This window comes from Dictyostelium discoideum (genome assembly GCF_000004695.1).
Source record: "Dictyostelium discoideum AX4 chromosome 4 chromosome, whole genome shotgun sequence".
Lineage (NCBI taxonomy): Eukaryota > Evosea > Eumycetozoa > Dictyosteliales > Dictyosteliaceae > Dictyostelium > Dictyostelium discoideum.
In genome coordinates this window covers 3,895,535-3,917,033 of record NC_007090.3, presented here as the reverse complement: position 1 = coordinate 3,917,033, position 21,499 = coordinate 3,895,535, and the positions used below count along the sequence as shown (strand labels likewise).

Below are 21,499 nucleotides of genomic sequence, written 5' to 3'. Positions count from 1 at the left end.
TGATATCGGTATGTTGCTATTAGTTAATGGGCTTAAAATATTGGTAGATGTTGGTGTAGGTGTTGTAGGTAACACTAATTGCGGCGAACATGCTGTATTACTATTATTATTATTTGAAATTGGAGGTGATGCTATATTATCATTTATATCATTATTATTATTGTTATTGTTATTATTATTATTATTGGTTTGTAAATTTATATTTCCACTACTTGTATTCAAAAATCTATTCCTTATACCTAATTGAGGTGATGCTATATTTGGTGAAGAGCTTGCCATTTCTTTTGGTTTTATAATTATTATTGTTTGTTTTTTTTTTTCTTCTTTTGAATCTAATCTTAGTAAATCCTATGAATATACAAAGATATTCGCGCGCATACACACACAATTCAAGGAATGTTTTTGAAATAATAAAATTTTTTTTATTTTTTTTTTTTTTTTTTTTTTTTCAATTTTCATTTTTTATTTTAATAATAATTTTTATTTTATTTTATTTTATTTTATTTTATTTTATTTTATTTTTTTTCCTAAAAATATTAATTAATTTTTTTTAATAATAAAAAAAAAAAAAAAAAAAAAAATTAGATCTTAAACATACATTCACACACCCATCAACATATTTTTAATTTTATTAATAAAACTCAAAAAAAAAAATCAAAAATGAAAAATGAATTAAGAGCAGTTTCATACAATATTAGATTTGATAACCCAAGTGATAAACAAAACTCTTGGGTTCATAGAAAAATGTTAGTTTTTTCAAATATTTCTTTTTTAAAAGGTAATTATTACTATTATCATTTTATTTTAATTTTTCAATTACTAATTTTAATTTTAATTTAATTAAATTAAATAAAAATAAATAAAAATAAAATTAATATCAGCTGATATTATTGGATTTCAAGAATGTTTATTTCACCAAATTAAAGATATCAAAGAAAATTTAAATAACAATTATGAAATGAGTTATGATTTTATTGGTGTTGGTAGAGAGTATGTAACAAAAATTGTATTAATAATATTATTGAAAAAAAAAAAAAAAAAAAATACATATATTAATTAGTTTTTTTTATTTATTTTTTTTTTATTTTTTTTTTTTTAAAAATAAAGTGACGGAAATGAAAAAGGAGAATTTTCACCAATTTTTTATAATACAAAAAAGATAGAATTAGTTCATTCACATCAATTTTGGGTTAGTGAAACACCATATAAAGTAGGAAGTAAAAGTTGGAATACAGCATGTACACGTATAGTGACATGGGGATTATTTAAACAAAAAAAGACCAATAAAAGTTTTTACTTTTTAAATACTCATTTAGATCATCAATCTGAATTGGCAAGAAGTGAAGGTACAATGTTAATTAAAAGTTTCATAGCAACATTAAAACCTCAAATACCATTGATACTAGTGGGTGATTTCAATTCCAACGATTACCAAAAACCAATTGAAAATTTAATTTCATCAACTATTGATATCAATTTCGCAATAAAGTATATTCAATTATTAGAGATTCCAATTCGTGATGATATTGCATTTCAAACATTATTCAATACAAAAACAATAGCAAATTGTAAAATTGGACCAGATTCAACATTCACTGGTTTCGATTGTGCCTATTCTGAAACTATTGATTATATCTTTATAAATCAACAATTTAAAGCAAAAACATTTGTAGTATTTAATAATCATCCATCAAAAGTTACTAAAAATTCAACAATTGCAAGTGATCATTTTCCAATTGTTGCTGATTTAAAATTTTTATAAAATAAATAAATAAATAAATAAAATAAAAAAAAAAAAAGAAAATGTATTTTTTTAAAAATTTAGTTTATTTTATTTATTTAATTTGGTTTAATTATGAAGTTGGAAAAGTTGAAGAAATTGAAGAACATGATGGTGAACCATTATTTGTTGAAGTTGTTGTTATACCATTGGTTGTAGTGGTAGTGGTAGTGGTATTGGTGTTGTTGTTGTTATTGTTGTTGTTGTTGTTTGAATTAGTTGTGGTAGAAGTAGTTGCAGTTGAAACAGTAAACATTAAATCAGTTAATCTTTTATCCATTGATTCAATTCTTCTAACTATATCTTCTTTATACATGATTTCACCATTTGATAAAGTTACAAAAGTTATATCAGGATCACGAGTTAAATGTAAATAAAGATAAAGTGAAAAATAAGATTGAATATGATTTGGATCCAATTCAATTGCTTTAACGAATAGTGATATTTTACACATTTGAAAACCATTTAATAAATGAATAGTTTCTTTTGTGGCTAAATAATAACCTAATGTGAAATAATGATTGGCATTATTTGGATTAATATCGATGAGATTTAAAAATTTGTCAATTGTAGGTTGTCTTTTTGAATAATCGATTTCAATTGCCATAACATCATTTAAATAGTGGAATGGGTTATCAATGGTTTGCAACAACAAGAATGGAGGTATTCTCGTGAACGATTGTATGAAAATATCCCTTGGTCTCATTTTAATGCCATTATATTTCACATACATCTCCGATAGATTACAATTGACCATGATTGACTCATTCTTGAAATAATTACCCAATGTATAGAAATAGTTTGGATCTGGGTTTAACTTTATAGCTTTAATTAATAAATCTTTTTTACCAAATGATTCTAATGTACCAATTGGTGGTTTACTAGTGGAATTTCTAATTAAAATTTGAATTTGTTCATCATGATCTAATATTTTTGCTAATAAATGATAAGCATCGGCAAATTTATTATTTATTGAAATTGCTTTGATTAAAAGTTGTCTAGTTGTCATTGTTTTACCATTTAATAGTGTTACTGATTGTTTATAAGTTGCTGTTAAATTTAATGCTAAATTATAATATGCAATTGCATTCTTTGCAAATACATGTATTGAAAATATATATAAATCAATCTTTGTAAATGGTACTAATTTTTGATCGACATCTCTTAATATTGTTATAATTTCAGTTGAATCAATTTCATCTGCTAAATTAATATATGCTTTTGAATTTGATGGATCTAATTGAATTGTTTTAATAAGTAATTCTTTTTTTGATAATTTTAATTCACTTGTAGTATTTGTAGTAGTACTTGTTGGTGTTTTAATTAATTTTAAAGAATTTTCATTCAATTCATTTAACATTGTTACAGATTCATTATGTAATAAAATTAAAGATAAATTTAAATATGTATTTGGATTATCTTTTTCTAATTGAATTGATTTTAAGAATAGATCTTTTTTAGTGTAAATTACTTTATCATTTAATAATTTAACAGTTTCATTTGGTTTAATTATACCAGCTAAAACATTATATAATCTTGCATCTGAATTTGGATTTAAATCTAATGCTTTCAAATATAATTCTTTTTTTGAAATTTTTGAAATTAAAGGCATTGATTGTAATTTTACAGATTCATTAAGTTTTAAAGAATTTGCTAAATTGTAATAATGAATCCATTGTTTTGGTTCAAAATCAACGATTTTAATGAGTATATCTTTTTTTAATAATTTTGTACCATCTTCTAATTGAATCTTTTCAATGAAATTCATATTTTTAGCTAAATTTATAAAAATCCTTGGAATTGTTGGATCGATTGAAATTGATTTAATGTAGAGGGTTTTCTTATCTATCCAATTACCATTTAATAATTGAATTTTTTCATTTGGTTTTAAGCAATTTGCTAAATTATTATATGCCATTAAATTATTTAATGGTTCAATCGATAGTGATCTAATGTATAATGATTTCTTATCTAACCAAATACCATTAAGTAATTGAATTTTATCTTCATTAGTTTTTAAAAATAATGCTAAATTATTATATGCATTGGCATTATTCGGGTTACAATCGATTGATTTCAAGTATAGGTATTTCTTATTCACTTGTTTACCACTTGCCAATGTAACAATTTCATCTTTTTCAATATTTGTTGCTAAATTATTATAAGCATTTGCATTCAATGGGTCTATATCAATTGCTTTAATGAGTAATTCCTTTTTTGATATTAATTGACCATTTAATAATTTAACAGGTTCTTCATTGCCGCATATTATCGATGCTAAATTTATATATGGATTTGAGTAAAATGGATTTAAATCAATTGCTTTCTTATAAAGTTCAGATTGTGTCATTATTTTACCACTATTTAATAGAGTAACAGTTTCTTCTGGTTTAATATTAATTGCTAAATTGTTATATGCAAATGCATGATTTGGATGAAAACTAATATATTTTATAAATAAATCTTTCTTTTTCATTATTGTTGAGTTTGAAAATACAACTGAACTTGTTTTTAAACATTTTCCTAAATTATAATACGCATATGAATAATTTGAGTCAACCTCTATTGCTTTAATTAATAATCCAACTTTATTAACTTTTTTACCATTTGGTAATAGTATTGTTGATGTTTGTGATTCATTCTCTGTATTTATTAGTAATGAACTAGATTGTGATGTTGATGGTGATATGATTGGTGGACTTGCACCATTTTCAATTATAATTTGTTGTTGTGGTGAATTTGTATTTGTATTATTTGTAGTAGTTGTAGTAGTAGTTGTAGTAGTTGTAGTGGTTGGTGATGATGAACCTAATCCAATTGCAAGATTAAAATAACAAAATGGATTATTTGGATCAATTGAAAGTGAACGTAAATAAAGATCATCTTCTTTTAATACTGAATTATCAAATAGTGTTACAGATTGTTCAGTTGAATCAATTAAAGTAATTGCTAAATTGAAATAAGATATTGCTGAATTTTTATTTAATTCAATTGATTTCAAATAAAATGTTCTTTTACAATATACACCATTCTTTGGTATTAAATCTTTAATTTTATTCTTTATTACATTAACATTTTGAATAATCTCTTTACAATTATTAAAAAATGTATGATGTAATCTTACACGTTGATCTTTAAATTTTATACTAACATTATTTTTAATTGAATTAAAATTATTATTATTATTATTATTAGTTGAATTTGATAATTGTGTTAATTTATTATTTGGATTATTATTTATTGGATTTTTATTTTTATTCATTATTTGTTTTTCAATATTATAATAAATTGAATTAAATAAAATTAAATTATAGTCTGAAATTTGATGACTTTTATGAACTTTATCAGATTTACAATTTGAACAACAAGTTGATTTACAATCTAAACAATAGAATTGAGTTTCTTTTCTATGATGTTTTGGACATGATTTAACTTTTAAACTATCCAATAGAATTTGAATCTCTTTGTTTATATAATAACTATTAACTTTTTTATCACAAATTTTACAAGTTATTTGATTACAATAATCAATTGTTGTTGTTGTTGTACTATTACCAGTACCATTACTATTACTATTACTATTACCAGTACCAGTACCATTACCATTACTACTACCAGCAGCACCCCCACCACCACAACTATTTACAACACCAATACTACTAACTAATGTACTTATATTTGGTGACAAACATTTCTTACATATTGTATCTCCACATGGTGATAAATAATATGCTTCATCATAAACTTCAAAACAACTATTACAAATTATTGATTCCATTTTTTTTTAAGATTTAGATTTTTTTTTTTTTTTTTTTTAAGTTCCAGATTTTTTTTTTTTTTTTTTTTTTTTTTTATTTATTTTTTTTTTTTTATTTATTTATAACTGATAATAAATGAAGAAAAATATATATAAAAATATTTTTTGTTTTAAGATTTTATTTTTATTAAATTACAAACAAAAAACTATATTTTGAAAAGTAATAATATATATAAAAAATGTATTTGGAAATAAAAGATTGTGTTTAATGGGTAGTTTATATTTATTATATTATATTTTTGATTTGAGGCAGATAATATTCTAAATATATTATTATTTTTTTTTTGTTTTTAAAAAAAAACAAAAAAAAAAATATAAAAATAAATGGGATTAAAAAAAAAAAAAATAAAAATAAAAATAAAAATAAAAATAAAAAAAATAATAAAATAATAATAAAAAAAAAAAAAAAAAATGTTATTAAACACACTTTCAACAGTTTTTTTTTCTCTCCTCAGCTAGATGAGATATTTGATATATCAAAAACTGAACCCCATCTTGTTTTGTTTAATTTTTTTTTTTTTTTTTTTTTTCTCACACACTTTATTTTTTTTTTTCACACTTTTTTTATTTTTTTATTTTTGTTCTATTTTTAAACACTTCATTTTTTGTGGTATATGTATAATCCATTAATAAAAAAATGTGTGATCAATGTTAATATGATTTTCAAATGTTTAATAAAACAATAAGATTTGTCAAACTACAAATGAATCATTGACTGTTATTTTTGATTATTTAATTTTCAATTAACATATTTTTTTTTATTAAAATTTAAATATTTATTCATAAATTGCGTATATCATTCACTTTTATTATTTTATAAATTATTTTTTTAAAAATAATGTGAGTTTGGGGGTGTTTTTTTTTTTTTTGAAAAAGGTCCTTTAATATGATCATTCTCTTTCATTTGGAATTCATTCTATATATAATTTTTTTTGAATTTTTAAAATAAATAAAAAAATAAATAAATAAAATGACAATAAGTAAATAAATATATAAATAAATCATAAAGAAAAAAAAAAAAAAAAAAAAAAAAAAAAAAAAAAAAAAAAATTAATAAATAAATAAATAAATAAATAAATAAATAAATAAATAAATAAATAAATAAATAAATAAATAAATAAATAAATAAATAAATAAAAAAAACAAATATTACCAAAGATAAATAACTCAAAAAAATAAAAATGAAATTTTGGAATATTTTACAAAAAATGAATGTAATTATTCTTTGCAACGGTGAAATTGAATTACAAAAATAATAAAATTTAAATATATCTCAATTTTTTGAAAAAAAAAAAAAAAAAAGTTAATTTAATACATTTATCAAAACAACTTAAAATTTTAAAAAAAATTAAATTAATAATAAACCAAAAAAACAAACAATAAAAATGAACTATTTGAACAAATATTTTTTGTAAATAGTTAAAAATTAATTTATTATTGTTTTGATAATATTTATTTTGTATAAAAAATAATTTTATAAATTATTAAAATGGTTTTGGATTTTTTAAAAGGTGAAAAAGTTAAATATGATCAATTACCAGAACCAAATGTTGTTGGTGAATTAATGAAAAATATTAAAGAACTTGCTGAATCTGATAATGATATCATTGTATGTAATTTCTTTTTAATAATTAGTGATGGAAAAAAAATAAATAAAATCTAAACAATCCAATTGTTTTTTTTTTTTTATTTTTTTTTTTTATTTTTTTTTTTATTTACTAATTGATTTTTTTTAAAAAAAAAAAAAAAGAGAGAAGCTGCTAGAAAATTCGGGGTATTTGTTCCAACAGAGTTTGGTAGAGTGTTATTATTCACATCACTATCAAAGAAATCAGTTTTAAAACCTTATATAAAAAAAATACAAACTCTTGTTGAATTATTTATTAAATTTTTTAAATTGGTTTCAAAGTTTAATAAAGATGCAACTGAAATTTCACTTGACACTCACCATGAAAATTTAAATTTAGAGATTAAATCTGATGTTTATGATTTGGAGAAAACTCACTGTCAATTGATGCTATTAGCTAATGAATTAATTGAAGATATTGATAAAAGTATCAATGAATGTAAAAGAGGTGTTCTCTCTCAGAAATCAATATTACCAGAGAGTGCCACTTGTAATACACCATTATTATTAAAAAACCAAAATCAATTCTCAAATGAACATATTCAAAATCTAACCAAATGTATATTACAAAGTAAAAGTATTCAAGCTCCAAGTATTAAAAAACTAATTGATAAAAACAATTTAAAGAAAATAGTTTTAAATTTTGGTGGTATCTTTTTTTTAATAATTGGTTGTGCAACTGTTATAATTGGTGCAGTTTTTGCTCCATTTACTGCAGGAATTTCATTATTCTCTGCATTGGCTTCAATTTTCATGATCGCTGGTGGTTCATTTTCATTTGTTAGTGGAATCGTTGTTGAAGCATTAGGTAATAAATTCTTTATTGAGAAGGAACTTGACCTTATCAACTCTTTGGAAACTTTGAAATTAATTAAATTGGATGTTGAAAATATGCTTCAATCATTTGGAAACAATACAATATTGGTTGACCAAATTTCTAAAAATTTTAATAATTTCAAAATTGGTGAATTTCTATCAATAGGTATACTTTGTGGTATTTGTAATAACGTTTTAAAAGATCCTTTATTTTTTGAATATGAAATAAATAAAACTAAAAACTTTTGCAAAGATTGTATAACACAATATTATAAATCTCAACAACAATTAGGTGGTAGTGATAATGATGAAGATTTATTCAAATTACCAAATTCAAATTCTCATACCTATAATTTAAAAATTTTAAAACCTGCATGCAGTTCATTTAAAAGTTATATTAGAAATTCTGAAGAGAGATATGATAAATGGGAAAGAAAATTATTATCAATAATTTCTAATAATAGAATTAATAATCTATAATCAAAAAATTAAAATAAAATTTTTTTTTTTTTTTTTTTTTCAAAAAATTATTAAATAATTTTTATTTTATTTTTATTTTTTTTATTTTTTTATTTTTTTTTTTTTTGATGTGAACGTAATATTAAATGAAAAAATAAAAAATAATAAACCATATTGTAAAATTAAATAAAAAAATCATGGTCAACTGATTAAATCTCATTTAATTAAAAAAAAAACAATAATTTAAAAAAAAGAAAAAATAAAAAGAAGATAAAAAAAAAAAAAAAAAAAACACAAATAGTAATGCAAATTCGCAAAAAAGAAAAAAATGACGTTTGACTGTGGTAATGATCACATGCCCAACGAGATTCTTTTGTTTTTTTTTTTTTTTATTTTATTTTTTTTTTTTTTTTTATTTTTTATTTTTTTTTCTTTTTTTCTTTTTTTCTTTTTGTTTTTTTTTTTTTTTTATTTATTTTTTTGAGTTAATAAATTTAATTAAATTAACGAAAAAAAAAAAAAAACAAAATTTCAATTCCAACCATATAGATAACATTACATAAAATTAACCAATCTTTTGTTCTATAAATAGTTTTAAAATAAATAAAAACAAAATTAAAAATAAAAATAAATAAAAAAATAAAGAATAATACAAATATTTAATAATATACATTTTACCACCTGTAAATTTTTTTTTTTTTTTTTTTTTTTTTTTTTGTCAAAATTGCAATATAAAACACAATAAAAAAAAAAAAAAAAAAAAAAAAAAAAAAACCATTCCACAGTCCATTTTATTTATTTTTTTCATTCAATATATATTATTCCTTTAAATAAATAAATATTTTAAAAGGTTCCTTTAAATTTTTTATTAATGTCAAATTTTGTTGATACTTGTTTTAAATTAAGTGAAGGACATGATTTTGTAGTTTTCACATTTCATTCAATAATATGGGGAACACTATTACATTTAATGAATCGTAGTGATCCTATCAAACTTCAAGAAAAACAACAACAAAACAATATTAATAAAAAATCAAACTCAAACCCACACACATATAAATTAAAACCATTTGAAATTTTATTTCTGGGTATAATGGTCACAGTAACTTTAATAAATATAGTTCTCCGTTTTGTTAAAGGAGTACCAATTTGGTTGGTAAGTTATAAATTGGTTTTATTTATTATTTTTTTTAAACAAAATTTTTACTAATATTTATTATTTTTTTTTTTTATTTTTTTTTTTTTAGCTTCAACCATGTCATGTTTTATCAGCATTATTAATTTATATAATTTCAAATAAAAAGAGCGATTCAAATATATTTTATTTATATTTTTATAATTTATGGATGCCGTAAGTTTTTTTTTTTTTTTTTTTTTTTTTTTTTTTTTTTTTTTTTTTTTTTTTATTATAATAAATAATATTAATTAAATTTTATTTTTTATTATAATTTTTATTATTATTAGATTGGTTGGTGTATTAGCAGTACCAGATGATAGTTGGTTTTATTATTCATGGGAACCAATGGTTTTCTATCTTCATCATTATGCTATGTTAATAATTCCTTTTTATTATATGCTTTTTAATCATAGATTCCATGCACATTTTAAGAGTTCAACATCATTACCAATCGAACATTATGGTAATATTAGATTATCAACTTTAAAGAATCGTTTAAGATTATTTGTTCAAGTATTTACAATTGGTATGCTATATCATTCATTGGTATTAGGTTATGGTGGAATTTTATTAAATGAAGATTTAAATTCTATGAAATGCCGTTTTGCTGGTGGTGAAATCTTTGGTATATATTGGAGAGAATTTTTAACAATTGGTGGTTGGATCTTAGGTTGGTTAGTTGCAGTTTTACCTGATACTTTGATTCATTATTTTTTAAATTCGAAAAATACCTCTACTACTACTACAAAAAAGAATTCCATACTTTCAATTTTAAGTGATGGTTTTAATTTTATTCAATCAAGAATTAACTTAGAAATTAAAAAAAATAATTAAAAATAATATTTAAATTATTTATTTTTTTTAAAAAAAAGAAATAATTTTTAAATTATTTATTTTTTAAAAAAAAGAAAAAATAAAAAATAAAAAAAATATATTTATTACAAAAAATCTAATCGATTATTTTTTTACTACTTTACTAATTTATTTTTATTTTTTTACTACTTTACTAATTTATTTTTATTTTTTTAATATTAATTTTATTTTCTATTAAAAACAATCGTCATTTTTAAAAAATATTTAAATTATTACTATAATTTTATTTTTAAAAATTTTAATTCAAATAAATACAAAACCAAATTATTTATTTGCTTTATTTATTTTTTTTATTTTTATTATTTTTTTTTTAAAATTTTTTATTTTGTGGGAAACAAACCCCCCAACCTGAAAAAATACTCTTTTTAATTACAAGGCAACCAAAAATGTCAAAACAGATAAATATAATAATTTGGTAATTAATAAAAAAAGAAAAAAAAAAAGACAAACAACATTGGTGTTGCTGTTCAAAAGAATAATCTATTAGTTTTTTTTTGGGAATAATAATTTTTTTTTTTAATTTTTTTATTTTTTTTAAAATCGATTCAATATAGTGGTATTTTAATAATTTTTACACATTAATATAAAAATAAGTTAATAATAATCAATTTTACTTTATATGTGAACATTTTTTTTCTTTTTTTTTTTTTTATTGTTTTAATTAATTTATTCATATATTATTTTCATTTTTTTTTTTTTTTTTTTTTTATTGTTTTTCTAAACATTATTTAATTTTAATTTTTTTTTTTTTTTTTTTTTTTTTGATTTTTTTTTTTTTAATTAAATTAAATATAATACCCCTTTTTTAATTTTTTTTTTTTTATTTATTTAATTTTTTTTTTTTTTTTTTAATTTTCTACATCTTAACTGCAAAAAAATAAAAATAAAATAATAATTAAAAAAAAAAATAAAAATAAAAATAAAAAAAAATTAAATAATTATTTTTTATCATAAAGTAATATCGTTAAAATTTTATTTTTTTTTATTTTTATTTTTATTTTTTTTATTTTCCACTTGGTATTCAAAGTCTCCTCAGACATCTTTTTTTTTTCTTTATTTTTTATTCATTTCTCAAAATATCTTTTTTTTTATTTTTCCAAAAATTAAAAATATTTTTTTTATAAACATAAAAATTTTAAATAGTTTTTTTTTCTATAAAAAATAATTAAAAAAACAATAAACTAATAATAATAAATAATAATTGTATTATAAGCAACATCAATTTTTATAACAAAAAAATAATTTTTAAAAAATTAATAAATAATTATATAATAATACATATAATAATAAATTATCATAAAATGAATTATAAATGGTTTTTCATAATTTTTGCATGTTTGTTAATAACAATTCCGATGTTTATTAACCCTCATAGAAAAAGCGTCAATATAACAAATCAAGAACCAAAAATAAATTTATACTCTTTAAAGTAGGTTTTTTTTTTTTTTTTTTTCCTAGAATAAATAAATCCAGTAAATACTAATTTTTTTTTTTTTATTTTTAAGAAAAAATTTAAATGGAAATGATTTATTAGAAAATAAAATAGGAGGATTTTCTTTGGTTATTGAAACTTCAAGAAACTTGCTTTCTTATAGTTCATCATCTTCCTCATCATCATCATCTTCTTCTTCTTCATCCTCTTCTTCATCATCATCATCTTCTTCTTCCTCATCTTCTTCTTCTTCCTCATCTTCTTCTTCTTCATCATCCTCATCCTCTTCTTCTTCATCTTCATCATCCTCATCCTCTTCTTCTTCATCTTCATCATCCTCATCCTCCTCTTCATCATCATCATCCTCATCATCATCCTCATCATCATCCTCATCATCATCCTCATCATCATCCTCATCATCATCCTCATCATCATCATCCTCTTCTTCATCCTCTTCATCTTCATCTTCGTCTTCCTCATCATCTTCATCTTCGTCTTCCTCATCATCTTCATCATCCTCTTCATCCTCTTCATCATCCTCATCTTCTTCATCATCAGGAGCTGAAGTAGGAATTTAGAAATATATAAAAAAAATCAATTAAAAAGAAAGATGAGATGATATCACCTAGTAAACCATCAATCAAATCTTTCATATTGTAGAATTTTGTTATAATTACATATTTACAAACATCAAAAATATAAGCATCAAAAAAAAAAAAAAAAAAAAACAACAAAAAAAAAAAAACAATTAAAGTGGAAAACTAATTCCTCAAATATTTATTTAATAAATTAAATTTTTAATTAATGAATTTGGTATATTTTTTTAATTATTAAAAATAAAGAGCTCACATTTTAAATTCTTATTGATTTTAAAATAAAATTTAATTTCTTTCTTTTTTAAAAAGTTTTTTTTAATATATATCGAATTAATTGTACATTTTTGTAATTTGCAATTATTCTTATACCAATCAATAAACAATAATATTATTTATGCAAACAATTTCATAAAATTATTTTATTATTTTTTTTTTTAATAATTAAAATGTTTATTTATTGGAAAAGAAAAGAAAAGATTTACAAGTTTTTTTTTTTTTTTTTTTTTTTTTTTATATTAAATATGTAATTTTGAAGTAGCTAATAATGAGCCATATTGATTTGGAATGTTTAATCTTGTTAATTGTTGTTTTACCCATTTTGAAGCCTTTTGAATTACAAGGTCATATTGAGATTGTTGAGTTGGATAATCATTAAGAATCTTGTTGATTACTATTAAAGTGATCCAAATATCATCGCTATCAATGTTTGATGGTTTCTTTGATAAATCAATTTTGAATTCACTAAATGGTGAACTCCATGATCCATTGGCTTTTTGAAGTTTAATTAATTTTAATAAACTATCACTATTATTATTAATACTATTATTTTTCTTTTCCTCTGATTCTATATCATTATCAAAATTGGATACAACTTCTGATCTCACAGAGGAAGATGTGGATAGTGATGAAAAGAATGAAAAAATCTTTGATAAAGAGGAAGGAATTTTTTTGTACACTCTATTACATTCAAATTTAATTGAGGTTTCTGATAACATTTCACAACTTTCAAATAAATCATCAACAACAGCACAATTTTTAAGCAAAGTTTGATTCATAGTATGATCTGCTTCTTCTCTTCTACGATTTGAGTGTGATGTTGTTGTTGTTGTTGTTGGTGTTTGGATAATATTTAAAGTTTTCATTGTTTCTTCAGTTACTTGTTCAGAAGCTGCAGTGACAATATATGAAGTATACTTTGATATTAATCCATAGCTTTTTCCTAACTCTTCTATTCTGTCTCTATTGTTTGAATGATTTCCTTTTCTTTCAACTTCTTCTAAATCTTTTATAATGTTAAATGCTGCTAATGTATGAACTGAATTATTTTCATAATCAATTGTTTTTGAGAAATCTAATGTAATTGGGAATTCTAATTTTGAACCAGTTGGTCCATCACCAATTAATGAAACTTGTACTGTTGATTGAGGAATTTTATTATCTTTTAATAATGCATAAACAATTAAAGTCTCACCTGAATAAAGTGGACGAATTTTGGTTGGACCTTGTTCAATTTGTAATTCTGTACCCCAATCTACTTTAATATTTGAAAGTGTTGGTTCGAATGCAATTGAAACTAATTTCATTACTTGTTCTTCGAAATTTGAGTTATCTTTAATCATTTCATAATAACCTTTACATGCTTTTGATAAACCAATTACTAATTCTGTATCTACACTATTTCCAATACCATATGTAAAGATTCTAGTGTTATTTGATTCTGTTGCTACATAGTTTATTAAACTATCTCTTTCACTGACTTCGCCATCTGTAAGAATGAATAATTGTCTTGGATATTCGAAATCTGATTCAGTGGAAAGGATATCACGGATTGGTGGTAATAATTCTGTACCTCCTAAGTCTGCATCAATTTTTTCAACATATCCTGAAATTTGAGCTAATGTTTCATCATTGTACATTTTTGAATTGTCGAATGCTTTTGTAAATCTACTACCGAAACAATAAATATTAAACTTACAATTTTCATTTAAACTTCTAATAATAATTTCTAAAGCTCTTTTTGCTTTTTTAATTGGTTCACCACTCATACTTCCTGAACAATCGATGAGGAATATAAATTCACTTTTTTGATTTACATCATCCGATGTTAAATGACTGAATGATGGTGTAAAGTTGACACTGACTGCATATGTATTATTTAATTTTGAATGTTCAATAATTGATTGTGGTCTTTCAATATCATTCTCTGGTTCAACTATACAGACAATATCACTATCAATACCGTTTTTTGAAGAGAATGTAAGAGTTGCTTCTTTATTATTAGAGTTTTCTTTGAATTTAATTTCTCTATTTGGATAATATAATAATTCAATAGTTTTAATTGGTAATGTTAATTTAATATTTAAATTGAATTGGAAATTAAATGAATAATTTGGGAATAAGAAACGATGGAAACAATTTTGCAAACTTGATAAATGAGGACAAACTCCTGAAATAATTGTTAAATGAATTGTAACATTTTCATTTGGTGGTAAATTACCGATTCTAAATGAGAATTGACCATCTTGAGTTTTCTCTGCGAGGAATGCTTGGCCACCACTTGCGATTGAATCAGAGTATTGATTTTGTGCTTTTTCTTTTGATTTAATTTTACCGATGAAAACTTTATCTTGATATTCTACTGTGAATCCTGAAATGACACTATATGGTGCTAATGGAATTTTATAAATACCCTCAACTGGTATACTTGAATTATTTGAATACTTTTGATTCCAAATTGATGTTATACAAGTATTATTCATTTCTGAATCAATTGTAAAATCAATTAATTTGAATGTTTCATTGTTTGAAAAAGTTTTTAAACCAAAGGTGTCCCTAAGGTAGTCATATTTATTCTCCAAAATTCTATAATAATTAAAATAGTTTGCATTCTTATAATCATTTATATTGCCAATGTATCTTTTAATAGCTGAATTTGATACTGGTGTTGTAGTTGATGTTGTTGTTGTAGTTGTGGTTTCTGAAAAAAAAACATTTTTTAAACTTTGTAACATTTTGTTATTTAATATAAATTCATGCACAAAAACAAATAAATAGAAAAATTAAAATAATATAAATATATCCAAAAAAGATTTTTTTTATTTATATTTATTTTTTTTTATTTTGATAAGAAAAAAAAAAAAAAAAAAAAATTGAGAAAAAAAAAAAAATTGATGGGGTTATTAATTTTTTGTGATTCAAAAAAAAAAATTCTTTGAAATAAAAAACTTGGTGTTTGAATGAAATTAAATGATTTCAATGAATTTATTAAATTGTAAAAACTGCTTTTATTTAAATATAATAATTAAATTTACAAAGTTAATTTGAGTGTAATTTAAATTAAAAACATTTTTTTAATTTTTTACACAAATAAAAAATTAGTTTAAAAAAAAAAAATAAAAAAAAGTTATAAAATTTATTTTAAATTTTTGTTTTGACTTTTGTTAAGGGGAGCCACACAGAAAATAAAAAAAAAAGTGAAAAAAAAAATAAAAAAAAGAGGTGACAAACCCATCAGTACCTCATAAAATTACCACTTTAATGTTGAAATTTTTACACCCGACCTCCCTTACCTTTTATACAAGTTTTTTTCTTTATTCAATATTTAAAAAATATTAAATATGTAATTTCGAAGTAGCTAATAATGAGTCATATTGATTTGGAATGTTTAATCTTGTTAATTGTTGTTTTACCCATTTTGAAGCCTTTTGAATTACAAGGTCATATTGAGATTGTTGAGTTGGATAATCATTAAGAATCTTGTTGATTACTATTAAAGTGATCGTTATCAGTGTTTGATGGTTTCTTTGATAAATTAATTTTGAATTCATTAAATGGTGAACTCCATGATCCATTTGCCTTTTGAAGTTTAATTAATTTTAATAAACTGTCACTATTATTATTTATACTATTAGTTCTCTTTTTAATATTATTATTATTATTATTATTATTATTATTATTATTATTATTATTATTATTATTATTATTATTATTATTATTATTATTATTATTATTATTATTATTATTATTATTATTATTATTATTATTATTATTATTTCTTTCTTCTGATTTGATATCACCATCAAAATTGGATTTACTAATCGAAACTTTAGATGGTGATGAAAAGAATGATGTAATTTTTGAAAAGATGTTTGATTTTTGAGGCTTTGCATTTATACCCAAGGTACTTGCTTCAATGCTAGCATCATGCAATGTATCTAGCATACAACTTTGTTTTGAAATTACCTTGGAAAGATCATCAAGAATATTTTTTGTTTTTCCCATATCATAGGAAATATTTTCTAATACTTGGTTTATAAATACCCTCAACTGGTGTACTTGAATTATTTGAATACTTTTGATTCCAAATTGATGTTATACAAGTATTATTCATTTCTGAATCAATTGTAAAATCAATTAATTTGAATGTTTCATTGTTTGATATAGTTTTTAAACCAAAGGTGTCGCTAAGGTAGTTATATTTATTCTCTAATTTTCTATAATAATTAAAATAGTTTGCATTCCTATAATCATTTATATTTCCAATGTCTCTTTTAATAGCTGAATTTGATACTGTTGTTGTTGGTGTTGTGGTTGTTGCAGTTGTTGTTGTAGTTGTTGTTGTGGTGCCTGAAAAAAAAAACATTTTTTATACTTGGCAACATTTTGTTATTTAATATAAATTCATTCACAAAAACAAATAAATAGAAAAATTAAAAAAAAAGAAGTTCTTATAAAAAAATAAATAAAAAAAATCTTTTTGGATATTTAATTTTGATTAAAAAAAAAATTGAGAAAAAAAAAAAAAAAAATATAAAATATTATTCAATATGTTTTTTGTGGTAATTCAAAAAAAAAAAATTCATGGAAATAAAAAAATTTATGTTTGGATGAAATTAAAAAATTCAATGAATTTTATAAATTGGAAAAACTGCTTTTAATAAAATATAATATTTTAATTTACAAAGTTAATTTAGGTGTAATTTAAATATAAAAACATTTTTTTAATTTTTAAAACAAATAAAAAATTAATTTAAAAAAAAAAAATAAGAGTGTTGAAATTTATTTTAAATTATTGTTTTGCTTTTTCCATTTATTTACAAGTTTTTTTTTTTATTCAATGTTTAAAAAATATTAAATATATAATTTTGAAGTAGCTAATAATGAGCCATATTGATTTGGAATGTTTAATCTTGTCAATTGTTGTTTTACCCATTTTGAAGCCTTTTGAATTACAAGGTCATATTGAGATTGTTGAGTTGGATAATCATTAAGAATCTTGTTGATTACTATTAAAGTGATCCAAATATCATCGTTATCAATGTTTGATGGTTTCTTTGATAAATCAATTTTGAATTCACTAAATGGTGAACTCCATGATCCATTTGCTTTTTGAAGTCTAATTAATTTTAATAAACTGTCACTATTATCACTATTATTATTATTATTATTATTATTATTATTATTATTATTATTATTATTATTATTATTATTATTATTATTATTATTATTATTATTATTATTATTATTATTAATATTAATATTATTATTATTATTATTATTATTATTATTTCTTCTTTCTTCTGATCCAATATCACTATCAAAATTGGATTTACTTGTCGAAACTTCAGATGGTGATGAAAAGAATGATGTAATTTTTGAAAAGATGTTTGATTTTTGAGGAATTGAATTTATACCTAAGGTACTTGCTTCAATGTTTGCATCCCCTATTTCATTTAGCATACAACTTTGTTCTGATATTAACCTGGAAATATCATCAAAAATATCTTTAATTTTTTCCATATCATTGGAAATATTTGCAAGTGTTTGGTTTCTATTTTCAGATGAGAAAAGATCATCGGAATCTTCTTCTGTTTCAAAGTTTGTGTGTGATGTTGTTGTTGTTGTTGGTATTTGAATAATATTTAAAGTTTTCATTGTTTCTTCAGTTACTTGTTCTGAAGCTGCAGTGACAATATATGAAGTATACTTTGATATTAATCCATAGTTTTTACCTAGTTCTTCTATTCTATCTCTATTGTTTGAATGGTTTCCTTTTCTTTCAACTTCTTCTAAATCTTTTATAATGTTAAATGCTGCTAATGTATGAACTGAATTATTTTCATAATCAATTGTTTTTGAGAAATCTAATGTAATTGGGAATTCTAATTTTGAACCAGTTGGTCCATCTCCAATTAATGAAACTTGTACTGTTGATTGAGGAATTTTATTATCTTTTAATAATGCATAAACAATTAAAGTCTCACCTGAATAAAGTGGACGAATTTTGGTTGGACCTTGTTCAATTTGTAATTCTGTACCCCAATCTACTTTAATATTTGAAAGTGTTGGTTCGAATGCAATTGAAACTAATTTCATTACTTGTTCTTCGAAATTTGAGTTATCTTTAATCATTTCATAATAGCCTTTACATGCTTTTGATAAACCAATTACTAATTCTGTATCTACACTATTTCCAATACCATATGTAAAGATTCTAGTGTTATTTGATTCTGTTGCTACATAATTTATTAAACTATCTCTCTCACTGACTTCACCATCTGTAAGAATGAATAATTGTCTTGGATATTCGAAATCTGATTCAGTGGAAAGGATATCACGGATTGGTGGTAATAATTCTGTACCTCCTAAGTCTGCATCAATTTTTTCAACATATCCTGAAATTTCTTTTAATGTTTCATCATTGTACATTTTTGAATTGTCGAATGCTTTTGTAAATCTACTACCGAAACAATAAATATTAAACTTACAATTTTCATTTAAACTTCTAATAATAATTTCTAAAGCTCTTTTTGCTTTTTTAATTGGTTCACCACTCATACTTCCTGAACAATCGATGAGGAATATAAATTCACTTTTTTGATTTACATCATCCGATGTTAAATGACTGAATGATGGTGTAAAGTTGACACTGACTGCATATGTATTATTTAATTTTGAATGTTCAATAATTGATTGTGGTCTTTCAATATCATTCTCTGGTTCAACAATGCAAACAATATCATCGTCAATACCATTATTTGAAGAGAATGTAAGAGTTGCTTCTTTATTATTAGAGTTTTCTTTGAATTTAATATCTTTATTTGGATAATATAATAATTCAATAGTTTTAATTGGTAATGTTAATTTAATATTTAAATTGAATTGGAAATTAAATGAATAATTTGGGAATAAGAAACGATGGAAGCAATTTTGTAAACTTGATAAATGAGGACAAACTTCTGAAATAATTGTTAAATGAATTGTAACATTTTCATTTGGTGGTAAATTACCGATTCTAAATGAGAATTGACCATCTTGAGTTTTCTCTGCGAGGAATGCTTGGCCACCACTTGCGATTGAATCAGAGTATTGATTTTGTGCTTTTTCTTTTGATTTAATTTTACCAATGAAAACTTTATCTTGATATTCTACTGTGAATCCTGAAACTACACTATATGGTGCTAATGGAATTTTATAAACACCTTCAACTGGTGTACTTGAATTATTTGAATACTTTTGATTCCAATTTGATGTTATGCAAGTATTATTCATTTCTGAATCAATTGTAAAATCAATTAATTTGAATGTTTCATTGTTTGATATATTTTTTAAACCAGTATTGTATCTAAGGTAGTTATATTTATTCTCCAATATTCTGTAATAATTAAAATAGTTTGCATTCTTATAATCATTTATATTGCCAATGTCTCTTTTAATAGATAGATTTGATATTGGTGTTGTTGATGTTGTTGTTGTTGTTGGTGTTGTTGTTGGTGTTGTTGTTGTTGTTGGTGTTGTTGTTGGTGTTGTTGGTGTTGTTGGTGTTGTTGGTGTTGTAGTTGTTGTGGTGTCTGAAAAAAAAACATTTTTTAAACTTTGTAACATTTTTAAATAAATAAAAAACAAATAAATAAATAAATAAATAAATAGATTAATAAATAAAAAATTTCAAGAATAATTAAAAATAATAAAAAAAAAAAAATAAAAAAAATAAAAAAATAAAAAATAATTTCTTTTTAATTTCTCATTTCAAGAACACTCTTGCCAAATTTCTTTATCGATGTGTTTTTTTTTTTTTTTCTTTGAATAAATTATTTTTAAATTTTTTTTTTTTTTTTTAATTGTAAAATAAACAATTTCTATTGGATATCCAATAGAAATTGTTTATTTTACAATTTAACAAAATATAAATATGATTTTAAAAATATTCTTATTAAACAAAATATAAATATAATTTTAAAAATCATATTTATATTTTGTTTAATAAGAAAAAAAAAAATTTGGAAAGAAACAAGAAAGAAATTTGATAAGTGTTTGAATTAATTTTTTTTTATTTTTTTTATTATATTATTATTTATAAATTATTATACAATTAAAAAAAATATTAAAAAAAAAGGAAATTTTAAATTAATAAATATTATTCTTTTGATTTAATTGATTTTTTTCTTTCTTTTTTTTTTCTTTTTTTTTTTTCTTTTTTTTCTTTTTTTTTTTTTTTTTTTTTTTTGTTTTTTTATTTTTTATTTTTTATTTTTTTATTTTTATTTTTGTTTACCAAGTTGAATTTGAACAAATTGTTTTAAAGATAGCTAATCTTTTAGATGAATCTTCTTTCTTTAAAATTGGAGGAGCAGAAGATTTTAATTGATTAAAAGAAGAGTTTGGTGCAGTTGATGAGGCCTCATCACTTGACCAAGAATTTGACCAATGTACAGTTGTTGGGTGGGATGATGATTGTGATTGAGTTTGTGGGGTGGATGGTTGAGATTTAATTGAAGAGGAAGAAGATTCTTTGTTATTTGATTCTTTTTCTTTATTAAGTTGTGACTCTTTATCTTTTTGTTGTTGTTGTAATTCTTTTTGTTGTTGTAATATATGTAAAGGTGTTTGAAGTTGAGGTGAACTGTGTTGGCGAATCATTTG

The 21,499-nt window shown here is 21.4% G+C and overlaps 11 protein-coding genes across 11 annotated transcripts in view; 4 read left to right on the top strand and 7 right to left on the bottom strand.

Annotated features, from left to right (window-relative positions):
- On the bottom strand, positions 1 to 279 carry DDB_G0285993 (hypothetical protein; the record flags this gene model as incomplete). Its single annotated transcript, XM_632867.1, has 1 exon — positions 1 to 279. A coding segment is annotated over one exon (279 nt), but the record flags the coding sequence as incomplete, so codon positions are not given.
- Positions 280 to 660: 381 nt separating this feature from the next.
- Positions 661 to 1,762, top strand: DDB_G0285991 (hypothetical protein; the record flags this gene model as incomplete). Its single annotated transcript, XM_632866.1, has 3 exons — positions 661 to 778; positions 882 to 1,059; positions 1,108 to 1,762. The coding sequence occupies 3 exons, from the start codon at positions 661 to 663 to the stop codon at positions 1,760 to 1,762; spliced, it is 951 nt and encodes a 316-aa protein (XP_637958.1).
- A 91-nt stretch (positions 1,763 to 1,853) lies between these two features.
- Positions 1,854 to 5,558, bottom strand: DDB_G0285989 (hypothetical protein; the record flags this gene model as incomplete). The annotated part of the gene is made up of 1 exon (XM_632865.1): positions 1,854 to 5,558. One exon carries the CDS (start codon positions 5,556 to 5,558, stop codon positions 1,854 to 1,856), a length of 3,705 nt encoding a protein of 1,234 aa, XP_637957.1.
- Positions 5,559 to 7,086: 1,528 nt separating this feature from the next.
- DDB_G0285987 (hypothetical protein) lies at positions 7,087 to 8,520 on the top strand (the record flags this gene model as incomplete). Its single annotated transcript, XM_632864.1, has 2 exons — positions 7,087 to 7,206; positions 7,348 to 8,520. The coding sequence occupies 2 exons, from the start codon at positions 7,087 to 7,089 to the stop codon at positions 8,518 to 8,520; spliced, it is 1,293 nt and encodes a 430-aa protein (XP_637956.1).
- Positions 8,521 to 9,370: 850 nt separating this feature from the next.
- DDB_G0285985 (hypothetical protein) lies at positions 9,371 to 10,510 on the top strand (the record flags this gene model as incomplete). Its single annotated transcript, XM_632863.1, has 3 exons — positions 9,371 to 9,655; positions 9,747 to 9,850; positions 9,964 to 10,510. 3 exons carry the CDS (start codon positions 9,371 to 9,373, stop codon positions 10,508 to 10,510), a joined length of 936 nt encoding a protein of 311 aa, XP_637955.1.
- A 1,340-nt stretch (positions 10,511 to 11,850) lies between these two features.
- DDB_G0285983 (hypothetical protein) lies at positions 11,851 to 12,641 on the top strand (the record flags this gene model as incomplete). The annotated part of the gene is made up of 3 exons (XM_632862.1): positions 11,851 to 11,978; positions 12,055 to 12,547; positions 12,588 to 12,641. 3 exons carry the CDS (start codon positions 11,851 to 11,853, stop codon positions 12,639 to 12,641), a joined length of 675 nt encoding a protein of 224 aa, XP_637954.1.
- Positions 12,642 to 13,092: 451 nt separating this feature from the next.
- DDB_G0285981 (type A von Willebrand factor domain-containing protein) lies at positions 13,093 to 15,588 on the bottom strand (the record flags this gene model as incomplete). The annotated part of the gene is made up of 1 exon (XM_632861.1): positions 13,093 to 15,588. The coding sequence occupies one exon, from the start codon at positions 15,586 to 15,588 to the stop codon at positions 13,093 to 13,095; it is 2,496 nt and encodes an 831-aa protein (XP_637953.1).
- A 736-nt stretch (positions 15,589 to 16,324) lies between these two features.
- DDB_G0285979 (hypothetical protein) lies at positions 16,325 to 16,798 on the bottom strand (the record flags this gene model as incomplete). The annotated part of the gene is made up of 1 exon (XM_632860.1): positions 16,325 to 16,798. The coding sequence occupies one exon, from the start codon at positions 16,796 to 16,798 to the stop codon at positions 16,325 to 16,327; it is 474 nt and encodes a 157-aa protein (XP_637952.1).
- A 61-nt stretch (positions 16,799 to 16,859) lies between these two features.
- On the bottom strand, positions 16,860 to 17,219 carry DDB_G0285977 (hypothetical protein; the record flags this gene model as incomplete). Its single annotated transcript, XM_632859.1, has 1 exon — positions 16,860 to 17,219. One exon carries the CDS (start codon positions 17,217 to 17,219, stop codon positions 16,860 to 16,862), a length of 360 nt encoding a protein of 119 aa, XP_637951.1.
- A 488-nt stretch (positions 17,220 to 17,707) lies between these two features.
- On the bottom strand, positions 17,708 to 20,461 carry DDB_G0285975 (hypothetical protein; the record flags this gene model as incomplete). The annotated part of the gene is made up of 1 exon (XM_632858.1): positions 17,708 to 20,461. One exon carries the CDS (start codon positions 20,459 to 20,461, stop codon positions 17,708 to 17,710), a length of 2,754 nt encoding a protein of 917 aa, XP_637950.1.
- Positions 20,462 to 21,127: 666 nt separating this feature from the next.
- DDB_G0285973 (hypothetical protein) overlaps positions 21,128 to 21,499 on the bottom strand; it is a gene marked incomplete at both ends in the record, with an annotated part of 1,314 nt that continues 942 nt past the window's right edge. Inside the window, one exon of the mRNA XM_632857.2 lies at positions 21,128 to 21,499. This exon is cut by the window's right edge and continues 942 nt beyond it. Within this exon, the coding sequence (XP_637949.2) occupies positions 21,128 to 21,499 (372 nt within the window).